Genomic DNA, 14,605 nt, shown 5'->3' on the forward strand with positions numbered 1-14,605 from the left:
TCTTGACAGATACAACAGACCGACAGACAACGAAGTGGTCCTATAAGGGTTCCTTTTTTCTGGAGATAAGGAGCCGTTAGGGTGTCGAATCGAATCGATTGAATTATAATAATATGAATTTTATTATTATGCATTATTTAATAATTACTATTATGTCCTTTTTGGGTACATCATATTCTGAAATATTACAAAAATAAATAACTACTTACTAACGTTAATTAAAACATTACAAACTCACCGTCCACCAAACTGGGTTTTGTTGATTTTAAAATGGCCTTAATTGAAGGATGGGTAAGGTTTGCCGGAGGGCCTAACGAGTCATTCGAGAATTTTCGAGTAACGATTTCGCTTTCTTTTGTCATACTTTTATTTGCAACCCCAAATGTGTTTCCACCGGATATTGCTTTTTCTGCGTTAATAATGAGTGGATTATTGTCCTCTTGTATTGAATTACTCCTATTTAAAGTAGACGAGTAGTCAAAAAAGAGTTTTGATCTTGTTTCGTCATCAATTTTCAATTTTCCCATTGTTTCTTCCTTGCCAGACTTTGCATTTTGTGTGTTTGTCTGTTTATCTGACTTTGTAATTGGTTTTTCTAATTTTGATATATTATTATCTGTATCATCAATATGAGTTAAGAATGTTACTGTGGTTTTTAATGTATTATTATTTTTAGAATAGTCAAAATATAGTTTCGATCTCGTTTCGTCATCAATTTTTAACTTATCCATTGTTTTTTCTTTAATTCCGTCTGAGTTTATATTTTCTTTTCTTAATTTTGATACATTGTGTTCAGTTGTATTGATAAAGTTATAAGTTGTTGTGCTACTTTCTGTAGTATTCTCGTTCTTAGGAAAATTGAAAAATAGTTTTATTCTAGTTTCATTATCAATTTTTAATTTTCCCATTATTACTTCTTTCGTTTTATTCGACTTCGTATTTTGTTTTCCTAATATGGAAACATTATTTTTTGTGATAATGAGATGACCATTTTGTATTTTATTACTTTCTTTATCATTCTGTTCGACTACTCTACTTACCGTAATATTTTCAGTATCATTTACTAAAATAGATTTGCTATGTACAGATTCAGAATTTAAATTATTATCAAAAGTAGAATTATAAAGATGCTTAGGCGTCGTACTTTCTAAATTATTTTTCTTATCAAAATCTGTTTCTTTTCTTCTAAACCTGTTTAAGAGTGCCAGGTACATATTAAAATTTAAATTGTGATTGGAAACTAAATGTGATTTTGGTTCTAGCTCTTCAGTAGAATGTATTAGATCTGGATCTTCAGTAGAAGTTATTTTAGAAACATTTGTTGAAAATTTGTGTTCTTTTCGTGCTGTGTCAGTTGGTATATCTTTTAGTAGTGAAATATTGAAGTTTGCCATTTGCGTATGGCTGATAGGAAAGATGGAAAGGAAAATGGGTAGGGTTAGGATGATGCGGGATATATTCAAGGCGGACTCTCGAGGGGGTGAGCAGTGCGAGGTGTCGTGACGTGGACGCCTCATGCCAGGTCGGCGGTCAGTGCCGACTACACTGTAACAAAAACAAATGATTAATTATGTATTCATGCAAATTTTCAGCAAGGGGCATACTTTGTGGAGGTTGATTTTATTTATTTGTCCCCGAAATTCAGATTCGTATTTATGTAGCGGATGTCAGCGGGTTGAATCGAGTTTGCAGTTCGCAAATTACTTTTTAATGCCCTCATTATTTTGAAACAACGCATGAAAGAAACTTGAATATATTGTGTAAAACGTAGTGGTAATAATATTCTCTTTGAAATTGTGAAAGCGTGATTATTTACGAAATATCAAAGAGAGTGTTATTGGAGATTTTATGACACAATAAAATAAATGAGTTGCTCAAGTCTTTTTCATAATTTTAATTTGTTTTGGCACAGAATAGATAACAATATTGACGTGAAAGCTAGGGCCAATAATTCTGCCAATTTGCATTGGGCCAGCATGGCATGGCTGTGGCCTGAACCCTTCTCATTCTGAGAGAGTGTTAAGTAGTGATAATGATGATGATGAAAGCTAAAGCATTCAGTTCTCTTAACTGGCCAAAAAATTAAACAAAAGTATTATTCAAAATAAATACAATAGAGTTTGTATTAAGACCAGCTTAGGTATATCCACGCCTTCGTCCGCGTAGATTACACAAATGAACCCCTATTTTACTCCTTTAGGGGATAAATTCTTAAAAATCCTTTTTAATAGCTATCTGCATGCCTTTCAGCACGATCCGTCCAGTAGTTTGAGCTGTGCGTTGATAGACAAGTTAGTCAGTTTTCCTTTTGACGTGACAACGTCTTATAATTCGATAGAGCCGGCTGCACGAACGAAAAAACATGACTCATGCGGCGTTACCTCGCTCTGAGACGTTCCATGTAAGGCTTGAAGTGCAAGCGAGAGCGCGGAACGAGCGACAAAGAAGCACAATCGGCCTTTGTTGTCACGTTCAACTATCGTCAGTAAACCGACTTTACAGACAACCAATTTTTTATACATATAATAGAGTTTGAAAGTTTATGATGCTAAGTAAATGTTGAACTCATCAATTATAGGTATTCAGAGTTTTAAACAAATTCCACAAAAAGTTGCGCACGAGCTTATAAAAATTAGTAATTGATTTAATCCAAAAGTTCCCAACGCGGGTCGAATTTTCGGCGGCATAATGTAATCTGTTGCCAGTATTTGGCTAAATAGAAGCTTGAATTTGTTTTGAGGGCCCCTCGAGGCTAGGGTTGCCATGTGGTATCCAAATGGAGGACAAGTGCTCCTGTTCTGTATTTTTAGGGGTCCGTACACGAAGGTTGTCAACGGAACTATTAGTAACAGTCCCGTCCGTCCATCCGTCTGTCTGTCAACGGGCTGTATCTCGCGAACCGTAATAGGCAGAGTCTATTGCCTCTATAACAATAATAAAAAAATTGTAAATGGCCACCATGAAAATAAAAAATTACAAAAAGGTATTTCTTCTACGATGGTACGGAATCCTCCGAGTGCGAGTCCGACTCTTGGTCCCTTTTTTCTGGATAAGCGGAACCCTAAAAATGACGATCTGTTATCTAAAGTAGGTAGTTCTGAAAGCATTTTATTAAGCAAAAAATGTTTGCGAACATCTGGCTAAGTATAAGCTTGAATTTGTTTAAAGACCCCTCGAGGCCGCATATCACACCTGCGGGGTTTCTCCGCAATATCATTAAAAGCGAAATTATGGTGATTAGAGCGGACCAATTATTACTGAAGACCACTTTGAGGTTATTTGTGGAGTTCCGTACGTCAAAAGGAAAAAATAATCATTATAGGATATCTTCGTTGCCCGGTGTCTGTCTTCGTTGTCTATCTATCTATCATATTATATACCTACTAGTAGTGTTGAATTGGGGATTCTGTATCAAAATTGGTGGGGATTTTGGATCACTCTCGCTACGCTCGCTCGCTTCGCTCGCCGTGATCCAAAATCGCCACCAATTTTGATACAGAATTCCCCAATTCTAAACTACTGTCCTCAACAACACATTAAATAAATGGAGTGTAGCTAAATCCAAGCAAAAATTAATCAACTATCCGTATTTTGAACAAACTATTCACATGGTTTAAGAACGAAATATTCATTCTATTTGCACGAGCAAATATGTTGATAAAACTAGATAGGTACTAAGAAACCTTGAATTTTAAAATTACTCTTCAAATGTAATATTTTTACAACATGAAAAACAACTATTTGGCTATAACAACCTACACCAAATATTGTGTTTTCAATACGAGTATAATCAGTAAATTAAATAAAAGAAGCAGGTATATGGAAATTAAACAAGCATATTTAATCATCTAAAACTTTATTATTCATACACCACTTTTTTAAACAAGTTACATTTTTCAGCGCACAGATGGTCGGATGATAAACACAACTATATATGTCAGAATGTGAATTATACAACTCATACAATGTTAATAAACGAGGACATCCTTTATCTTCTAAATTATGTACGTTAGGATTACTTAATATATCTTTTAACCATAACTGCTTTTCAAGGCCTTTACAATAAATATCATTATTTTTTAAAATATCTATTAGATGGTATTTATAGGTCTCGTAAGGCACGATTCCCTCGCTCCATAATATTTTTCTATTCTTTTCAATCCATTTAACTTGTTTCTTTTCTGTGTCTGTTAGCCATTCATAGGGATATGGTGGTTTTATTAACAAAACTTGAACTCGATCACTATACACTATAGCAATCTCTTTAGGCAGAAAGTAATTTTGATCATTTTTAAAACCTTGAACGTCCACAATAATTTTCATGATAGTTTTCGAACAATGTTACTCAGCGGCCTATACTCCACAAGACGATCGTTTATGATTAAACAGTAAGCGCTGGTATTGCTTGGAATTTCCTGAGACGTTTCTATTTCCAGACGAACATCAACTGGACCAGTTTTTAAATTTTCATTTTGTCTGGAACAATCTATGACAAATAAAGGCGCTATTTCTTTAAATGTATGAAGATCAAGCAGTGGATCAATAGGAAGGTTGTAAAACGACTGACGAAACTTGGTGTACATGTCGTATAATATACTGTATTTATTTTCCTCAAACTTGAGATTTAAAGCATCATACGGATAATAGTGGGAATTCAGGAATAATGTGACATTGGTTAATGTACAATGATCGAATATTGTGCTGTCTCTGTTTTTAACATTTTTTCTATTAGTTTGCAAACCAAATATAACATATCGAGGTTTTTCTAATTGAGAAGCAGTCTTTAACGCCCATGAATGTTTGGTAGTTTTTGGCAATAATGGATATTCATACAAATCCCAATTTCTAAATGCTATTTGTACGGGATTATCTTTTTCTAATTTCCTTAAAAGTATTAATCTTTGCTGATCTGATACTTTAATATGTGGTACTCGCCATTGGATTCTCTGTATATCAATGTCTACAATATCATCGCTACCCATGACAACACTATTTATGTTAGTACTACCTCTGTTAAGTATGAGTTCATGTTTACAGTTTATTATTATTTTATTGTAGTCTTCAGCAAAACCTAAAATCTTATTTAAGGGTATCAAAGCATTAAAATTTCCATTTTGATTTTTAAATCCGTCTATATTCCAACCCCAAGCAGCAGCCGCTTTACTGTCACCGCTATTCATTGAAATGAAAGATTTTATGGTTGTAGTTATTCCAGCATTTCTAATACGATCGATTTCAACACCATTCATTTCGTATCGGATATCTTGAAAAAGAAATGCAATTGCATTATTACTGAAGTCAACACTTTTCTTTTGAACTTTGCCAGCTTGATCTTTATGAGTCACCGAAACTTTTCCTTCAATGTAAATGGAACTGGCTGATGGTAACACGTAAATATCTTGCTGGTGAATAGGTATCCGAATTTCATCATTTTCATTGAAACTGTTATTGTATGGATTATATGTATGAACCTCATAACTCTCGATAGAGTTATCGAATTCAGGTAATTCGTTGATCTGAAGGAGGCTCATACTTTGAAGCCGAGGGCTTTAAGAAATTGTTTATTACTCTGATGAATTTTTTTATATACTCTAACACGTCTTCTTTGTTTTACACTTTCCTTGGTAATAACTTTCTTAATAGTTGGGTTATACTCTTTATAATAATTACTTTTGTTAAATACGATCATTTTGACTTTTTCAAATGAAGACACAAAACAATAGTTTCGCCCTTAAAATTTATATTATTGCCTTCCAAATCCAAAATTTTTATTGTTATTGATGAAATTATCTTTCTTTTGACCGGAAAATATATCACATTACTTGGAGATTCTATAAATCTATGACCTGGAGGAATGTTTGGCACAAACTCATAAATAATATGTGAAGGAGAACCGTTAGTGTACGAACTCTGTACAAGATCACATTCGATCCTTATGACAGACAGTGGTAGAATGTTAACGGATTCTGTAGATTCATGCCATTTATTTGCTTTTAGTTTTTCGTTAGAAAAACCTAGCATAGGTCCAATACTATTTTCTGAATTAAAGTTTATAGTTTCAGTACAGTACAAAGAGCATGTCATTGTATTGATGTTAGATTTTATTTGTAATTCACAATTTTCAACTCTTTCTTTTAGGTATTCATACAAATCTTGTAAATCGTAAGCACCTGGTTGAATAAGAATTCTTTTTTTCTCTTCTCCATATTCAAACACATTATTATTATAGTCTACATTTGGAATTGAATTAAATGCAGAAAAATATACTAAGCCACACTCATATTCGTCTTCCAAAATAAGAGGAGGGGCGTAAAATGATTCTAGAATAGATTTTTCACCCACGATCGTGAGTGTAATAGACATGATGGTTAAATGAGCTTACATATTTTTGTATCATCTATTTATTTTCAATTTTTATTCCAAAAATTAATAAGAAATTTGATACATAGATGGCCACAGTTATAAGAATTAGATCCTTGATAATTGTCATAATTATAATTAATATTCGCTCCCACATATTTTACAAATTCTTTAGGCGGTTTCAAATTACCATAACTATCAAAGTATTCAATGTAATTATTTATTTTTGCATAGGCTACCCAATGAGTTCCAGGATTTTGAGAGCTATCTAAGTTGATGATACCACACTCTTTTTTAAAAGGATATTTTGGAAGTTCATTTCTCATAAATACACCTCTGAAATAAGGAATATTTTTTGAAATTTTTAGAATATCCAAGTTACTTAGAGCACGATTAGGTAGCCGCCGAATCAGTTTTTTTCCTTTGCTGTGTATATTCCCAAACCATTACCATAGGGCTTTATAAATAATCCTTTTCCGATACACAATGTTTCCATCTTCTCGTTATGTCTCTTTAGTTCTTGAAATTTTTTTTTCATTAAATTAATAGCATTGACTGCTTTCACTATACTAGCAGTACCACCCGCTAAGCTGCCCGCGGCAGACAATCCTGCAAATATGGGGACTAGTGGCAAAACCCCACCTGTCTTTGGTATGGGTATTATACGCGGTACATTAACTGAAGATGTCGCTGCTAATTCCTTAGCAGCAGCAAGAGCTAATTCGATTGCAGCTTTTTTGCATTTAGGTTTCAATTTATGGATATGTTTTTTCGCGCGAGATACAATATCCTTAAAGCTTTTCTTAAAACCAGCACCAGAATTACTTGTTTTCAAATTGTTAGATTTTCTTCTCAAAGTCATTTTACGCTTGGATGGTTGTTTCTCCATTTTTAATAAAAGAGAACTCTGCTCAGTATCGTAGATAATAAGAGACTGAAAGTTGTTAACATAAAATGTGTTTATAAAAGATTTAGTTTATCTATCCAACTGTTTTCACTAGGCGGCAGACCTAACCATTTGACATATAATTTATTTCCTTTTGTTTTTAAAACCTTTTCAATAAGATATATATCAGGATGTTTTGTTTTTTGTAATTCTTCAGTATAGAATGATCCTAAAATAGGTCGCTGTCTTGCATCTTTTAGAAGGTAAGTAATTGGATGAGTGTTTTGAACTTGAGCTATATTAAAAATTTCAGTTGACCAGTTGGGAGTATATCCTTTGTCAAAAGTTCCTTTGTATTTGCTTATTCTTACATAATCTCCAATTTTGAATTTTGAACGTTTCTGCGATGGTGCTGATAATTGTAGTAGTCTGTATCTTTTTAGTATATTTTGTTTATTCTTTTCATTAACTTTATCTGGAGCTGTACCAATTGTTCTGTGAAATGTGGAGTTATATTTTTTCATGATGTGCTCGAGGGTTCCATCATTCCATTTGTAATTCCCTTGCAAGCTAAATTGCTTGTACATTTTAGTTTTCAACGTTCTTATAAATCTTTCTACTATTGACGCCTTTTTAGTGGAATAAGTGGAATAATGATTTATACCGTATTTTTGTAATAATTTTTTGAAACAACTATTATAAAATTCTGTTCCTAAATCAGTTTGTAGATTTTTGGGAACACGACCTTTTTCTAGTAACTTACTAAATGCTTCAGTCACAGTTTCTTTATTTTTAAGTTTAAGCGGATATGCCCATGCATACTTTGAAAAAGCATCGATGACTGTTAAAATATATTTATATTGTGAATTATCTTTTGAGAATGATTGCATATCAACTAAATCGGCCTGCCATACATCATCAATGTCTTTAAGTATAACATGTCTTCGAGGAAAATTTTTCCTAACATTTTTATGTATTTCATTTACTACACTATCTTTGCTCATTTTTTGAATTTACGACTTACACCTTCTATATTCCTTTTTAGACTATTTATTTCTGATTTTAACTGCAACAATGTTTCCTCTACTGTTTTTAATCGTATATAGAGCCCATCTAAGAATTTGTCAACATATAGTTTAGTAGCACAGTCGTTTGGGTCAATGGGTGTACCAACATGTTTGATGATTTTATGTTGAGCATCAAAGATATTTTCTAAGGCAGAGCTATCCATTTTCAGTTTCTTGTGTACATGATGACCAAACTTGTTGACATTCATGTTCAACAGTGTTTATAGAACTAAGCAAAAATGTAACCAGGTTTTATTTTTATATACTTATTTTATTATACCAGCTTCTTTAAGTTCTTCAATTATTGATATAATCTCATTGTCATGACTAGTGTTGCCAGCATCTTTTGAAGCAATTAAAATTTTCAATCTATCTACTAACTCATTCGGATCATCCCAGTATATGAAATCTGTATTTTTTTTCAAAGTTTTAAGAGTTGGCATAAAACCACCTTGTTTTTTTTCTTTTAATTCACTATCAGTAAAGAGAGGTTTCACAATTTTAGTATATTTTGTCCCTTTATCGCCTTTAATCTGATTCGTAGGGTTATAATCTCTCCTATGTGCACTAGTATTGCATAAAATATCTTTATATACTAATTTATCTTGATCAGATACAATCTTTACATCTGGTTTACTCTGAAATAATAATTCTGCCAAACCTGGGGTTACTTCATAGGATCTATTTCCTATTTTAGCCATCATATTTTTGCTATGAGCATCACCATCTGAAAATGTTACTTTTGTATTTCCAATCATTAAATTACTATTTTCATTACGTACACCAAAAGGTACATTCAAATTATAGATTTCATTGCTTTTTTCAGGCGTTGGAGATGGAGTATAGAATTCTTCGATTTCTTCAAAATTTTGGGTAGAAGTTATTGGTTTTGGTGTTACATAATTTTTATCATCATTTTCTATGTTTTTAATTTTATCAGAAGTTGAAGGTGAACATGTATCTGGTAAATCATGGTGACTATTGTTTTTATTTTCTTTTTTTTGCAATACTATGGATTCTAATGGATCCGTTATGGATTTAAAAAGTTTGCGCCTTTTTAGTTCTAAATCATCTTCTTCTTCACGCATTTGTTTTGCTTTCTTTTTGATGGTTTCAATTGATTTAATTAATTGTTTCTTTACAACGGCTTCCATTTTTAAATTAAATATGGGTAGGTATTCTTACCAGTGCTCTCATTTGACTGACTAAATTTGTGTCTCGTATGTGGTATATAATTGTAAAATTGTTAGTCGAATTTCACGAATATGTCAAATGTTTTTCTGTACCGACCGTTATTTAGTTCGCAATCTTTGTTGATTGATAAAAACATAAACGGATCTTTCCAAATACTTGCACACAATTGTTTAAAGACATGCCAGCTCATATCAGAATTAACATGTTCCTTATATATATGTTTTAAGTTTATATCATCTTGCTTGAAAATAATTAAAAAGTTAACATTGTCACGTATTAATTGCTTAGGAATTTTTGAATATGTTTGGGTCAAGTAAAAGCAATCAATTTGTTTGTGTCTGCCCATCGAAAAATAATTTCGAATATTAACTTGATTTTCACAAGTCACGTCGTCAAAAATGAAAATAGAATTTCTTAAGGCTTCAGTTGGCGAAATAACTTCTTCACTATTTTTGAACATAATAAATTTAACATCTGGAGTATTTTGAAAAACTTTTTGTAGGAAACAATATTTAGATTGAAAAGTGGACTTTGAGTAAATATAAACATTTTGGAATTTAAGTCCATTTTCGTGCAATAATAAGTTTATCATAATATTTGTTTTCCCACAGTTGGAGGGTCCGCAAATTATGCATCGAATTATGTTTGGTAGAAGTTTACTATGTCGGCTAAAGCATAGTGGTGGTGTTTCAACATCTATATAATTTATTTTTAATGATTCAGCCTGTTTTATCAACTTCATATTACTGATTGATGATAATTTTAAAAATGCAACTTATTAAATAACTTCATATTATTGCTAGTTGATTTAAATTTTAAGGTATTGCTTGTAGGTATCACATTCGTGTTTCACTTCGCACTTGTCTAGCGCACTATTATTTGTCGATGATTATATTAAAATGTAGGTATACATTTTAATTTAAACCTTGTGATAATAGTATGAAATTGAAATTCGTAAGAACTTAATACTAAACAGGTTCTAACATGTCGCTAGAGATTGCATAATGCGGACGAATGTCATACAAGTATATACAATTGTTTTGAAAACTTGACTCCATAGATTTGTTACTAAACAATTTTCATTCCCAGATCTTCTCACGCAAGGAACTCACTCGCTTCTGGTTAGTGAAAAAAATTACTTATATAATATTTTGACTGTATTCTTTTCTATTTTAGAATTTGTTTATTGATATTTTTATAAATGTTGTTTTATTGTTATATTTATAAAATTTTGTATTTTGTTACAGCATCATGTCGGACTTTTATTTCACGGATGACGAAAGAAACACAAGTATGAATAATCCATTTTATGGAGCTCAAGACTTGGATGCTATTTTAGAAAGAGAAGAAGAGAATAGATTGAAAGCTTTACGTGAGCAAAAAAATAATGAAACACTTGAAAATAACACCAGTTTGAAAACCATAAAAAAGAAAAATAAATTGTCTTTAAAAAAGAAGCTTCCAAAAATAGATCATGTGATTTCACCAGCTCCAGATTCATCTTTTGTTATACGGAAAAATAAAGCAAAGGGAAGCCACATTATAAAAATTGAAATACTTGAAATTGATAGTAAAGAACAGGAGAACAGTGCAAAGACTAATTTGAGTGTACAGTACATAGTGAGTGATAATTATGACAATATGATGGATGCTACAGAAGATTTAATTAATAGGATTATACAAAAGCTAAGTGTGCCTGAATAGTTAAATTTAATATTATTTTATTGTTATTTTGCGATTGTAAAAATAAAAAGCATAAATGAGTTCTAATTAAAGTATAAAGTATATTTTATATTTTCATATCATGCAAGTAAGTTGTAGTCCGAATATTTTCCATTAAGTAGTAAGTTTTTATAATACGTTAATCTTATGTTAAGTACTAAGTTTATGAAGTAATGTAAATAATTGGTTGAATTAATAAAGGGAATATAAAATATGTTGTGATTTTATTTGAAATAAAACACTGTGGTAAACTTAATCAAATTTATTAAATGCTAAATTACCATTAAAACTAATATTAAAATTAGACACATAAAAATTTGTAAAATACATAGGTACTTAGCATAATATTTTTACTAAAGAATCGTGCTGTAATGCCCCCAAGGCAAAGTTTTAAAATCATTTTCCATTATTTGCCTTTTATTATCATCACTATTTAATACTAATTTATTAATTTTCTGAGTAAAAACCTGATGATTTTTTGATCGTATGACAAACATATCATCTCTTATATTTTCATTGCAAAATAAGGCTTTCTTATATTTCTCAAAGTTTAATTTTTTTGTCACAGGCTTCGTGATACCCTTTGCTTTACTGATAGTTTTTTTCTCAGAAAGTAAACAATATAATTTTGCGCGTAAACCAACAAATTTAGAAATGATTTCTCCTCCCATTTCGTCTTTAAAATATCCAGGTATTTTCATATTAGCTTTCGGCATATTAAAAATATTATCATCTTCAAAATTGCTAGTATCAAAATAATGAATGTTATCTTTCATATCTTCATAAAAATCATCAGTTTTTACAAGATATAGTAAACTATCAGTATCCGTATAACATAACTGAACATTATTTCCATAGATTCTTTTTATGACCGAATAATGAAAATGATACAAATGCGTTTTCGACAGTTCAAGAATCGTGAATCCAATATATATTGGTCGATCTAAGACAATTTTTGTTTTTTTCAATTGAATAGCTACTAAGTTTTCAGAAAAAATTGATAAACTGTGAAAATGTGGTGCACTAATATATTTTTCCGCTCCATTCAATTTATTAGTATTATTTGTAGTATCTCTCCAAACGTTTACTAGTTTTACGTCAACCTGCTTCCTTTTGTTTTCTATCGTTTTTCCAAAAATAGAATTATTCTGCTTTTTAAAAAAGTCTTTCTCAAAATCAGACTTGGCATTTTGTCTGAGACTTGTGTTTAAAAAAATATAAGGCTCTAAAAAGTTGTCCTGATAAAAAGATAGCACTCTGTATATTTTTAAAAGCAATAAACCATTCTTTAAGCATTCTTGCAAGTGCATATAATGAATAACAAAACGATGTTTATTATATAAATTTGCCACCAATTTTTTGCTTTGATTTTGAGCAGGAGAATATTTTTCCGCAGCAAATGGTAGGTCTGAATGAGCATCATGAATATTATCCGGATAACATAAATCTACCTCGAGAATATATCCACACTGACTTTTTTTAGAAATGTTCCTTACATCAAAATTTTTAATTTCATTTTCATTTAAAAATTTAAAGTCACGCATTGGCATTTTTTGCATCATAGCAAAACCGTAAAGGTTGACACAGTCTAAATAAATTAAGTACGTACTTGACTCATTTTTATTGTAGGATGGTAAATATTTATTGTTTGCTTCAGCATATCTCAATGAACACTGGGCTAAACCACCTCGAATACCTTTTTCTAACATCTGATACATATCCACATCAGAAATCAAATCAAGCTCAACTTTAGTATATAACAACATTGCGTCCCAACTTAAAGATGGAGATGATACATAATAGCAGGGGTCTAAATTATAATAGTCTAAACTCATATTTCTGAACTTTTCAAAAACGTCGCATAGTAATAAGACATCGCATTGTAAGTATAAATCTGTATACTCTCCTAAGTTTTTTATACCAAAAGTTTTCCATATTTTTAAAGCGTGTTCGTAATCCTCAATGGAAATATTTTCACCTGTGAGTTTATTAAAAAAAATCGAATGTTTTGGTAACTTTGTTTCATTATATTTCTCCCATGCATCCATATAATCATAACAATAGACACCCTTTTTACAGGCCAAATTTAATAAGTGTTCATCCTTAATAAATACACGCATATGCTGAAAATCATTCGGATGAAGACTCTTTGCCAGTTTATCCAAACCCGAACTCAAAAAATTAAATGAATCGATAAACTTCAGTTGAGCAGCATTTGTTTTATCAATAGGTAAAAATTTTGTGAATGATATATATTTTTCTTTAGATTTTGGTATCAAGCTCGTTTTTCCGGTAATTTCTGATAATTCTTTAATAAATAAGTGGCAATCATAACCACTCAAGTTATGAAAAATGATCGGTATAAACGTACATTTTTTTGCATTTATGTTACAAGTGTTGTGAGCAGGGCCTCGGTATTTACCTGTAAAATGGTCATGATCCTTTACTATTATATCATATTTTTTAAACATTGTTTTACAGATGCAGCAAATTTTTGCTTCATTATATGAAGTCAACTCTTCGGTAGTAAGAGGAAACATTGGATTATTTGTATTTAAAATACCGTGCAATCTTTTTACATCTCGCGTAATGCTTTCAACAAATTTTTTACCACAGTTTGGTCCGCGATAGCTTACAAAGTCATTAAGCTCAGGTTTAGAATGGCAACATATGTAATAAGCGAAACAAGATGGTTCATGTGTTTGTATATCTTCAGTATAAAGAGATTTATTTTCGTTTGAATATTTACAAAGCAAGCTCTCAAAATCGCCATATATCACGATAGGAATTCTTTGAGTTCTCTCATAGTTTGAAAAATGCAACTTACTACCATCTTCTGGAAGTACAGTTTGTCTTTTAGCACAATCGTGATTGTGTAGTTTTTGTTCATTTGCGAAATATAAAAAACATTCATCACATAAAAATATTTTAGACTTGTGTTTTGTTAATTGCCTTCGCACAAGTCGGCCAAAGTCTTTAATCAAACAGTAATGGGCTTTGTCATTTTTAGTAATATATAATAAATTAACATGGGTAAGTTTTCGAGCTAAAGTCACATACAAAGGACCTGTAACTGTATTATTGGCTTCTAACCCATAAACATTTACACTAATAGTTGGATTGTTCTTCTCAAAGGTTTTAATATCTTCAATTCCCGGAGGAAATGTCATATTTCTTATGTCAAAAAGCAATGAATAATGAGGATATGATGAAACTCTATTGGAATTAAGTTTTGTAGGATACATTTTAGCAGCAATGCACCATAAAAAGCAACAATCATCGAAATTATGAATATTTAGACATGATTTTGTATTTCTTATATGTGATGGTAATGCCAAATATGATCCACCTTTCAGAGGATTATATTTATTAATAT

At 31.2% G+C, this 14,605-nt stretch overlaps 1 protein-coding gene across 1 annotated transcript in view; it reads right to left on the reverse strand.

The window, feature by feature from the left end:
* The window catches only part of LOC123869315 (gamma-aminobutyric acid type B receptor subunit 2), a 97,986-nt gene that overhangs the window by 37,331 nt on the left and 46,050 nt on the right, over nt 1–14,605 (reverse strand). Inside the window, exon 2 of the mRNA XM_045912181.1 lies at nt 239–1,545. Coding sequence (XP_045768137.1) covers nt 239–1,517 — 1,279 coding nt within the window. The 5' untranslated portion in view covers nt 1,518–1,545. The remainder of the gene's footprint in view (nt 1–238; nt 1,546–14,605) is intronic.

This window comes from Maniola jurtina, chromosome 11 (assembly GCF_905333055.1).
Source record: "Maniola jurtina chromosome 11, ilManJurt1.1, whole genome shotgun sequence".
NCBI lineage: Eukaryota > Metazoa > Arthropoda > Insecta > Lepidoptera > Nymphalidae > Maniola > Maniola jurtina.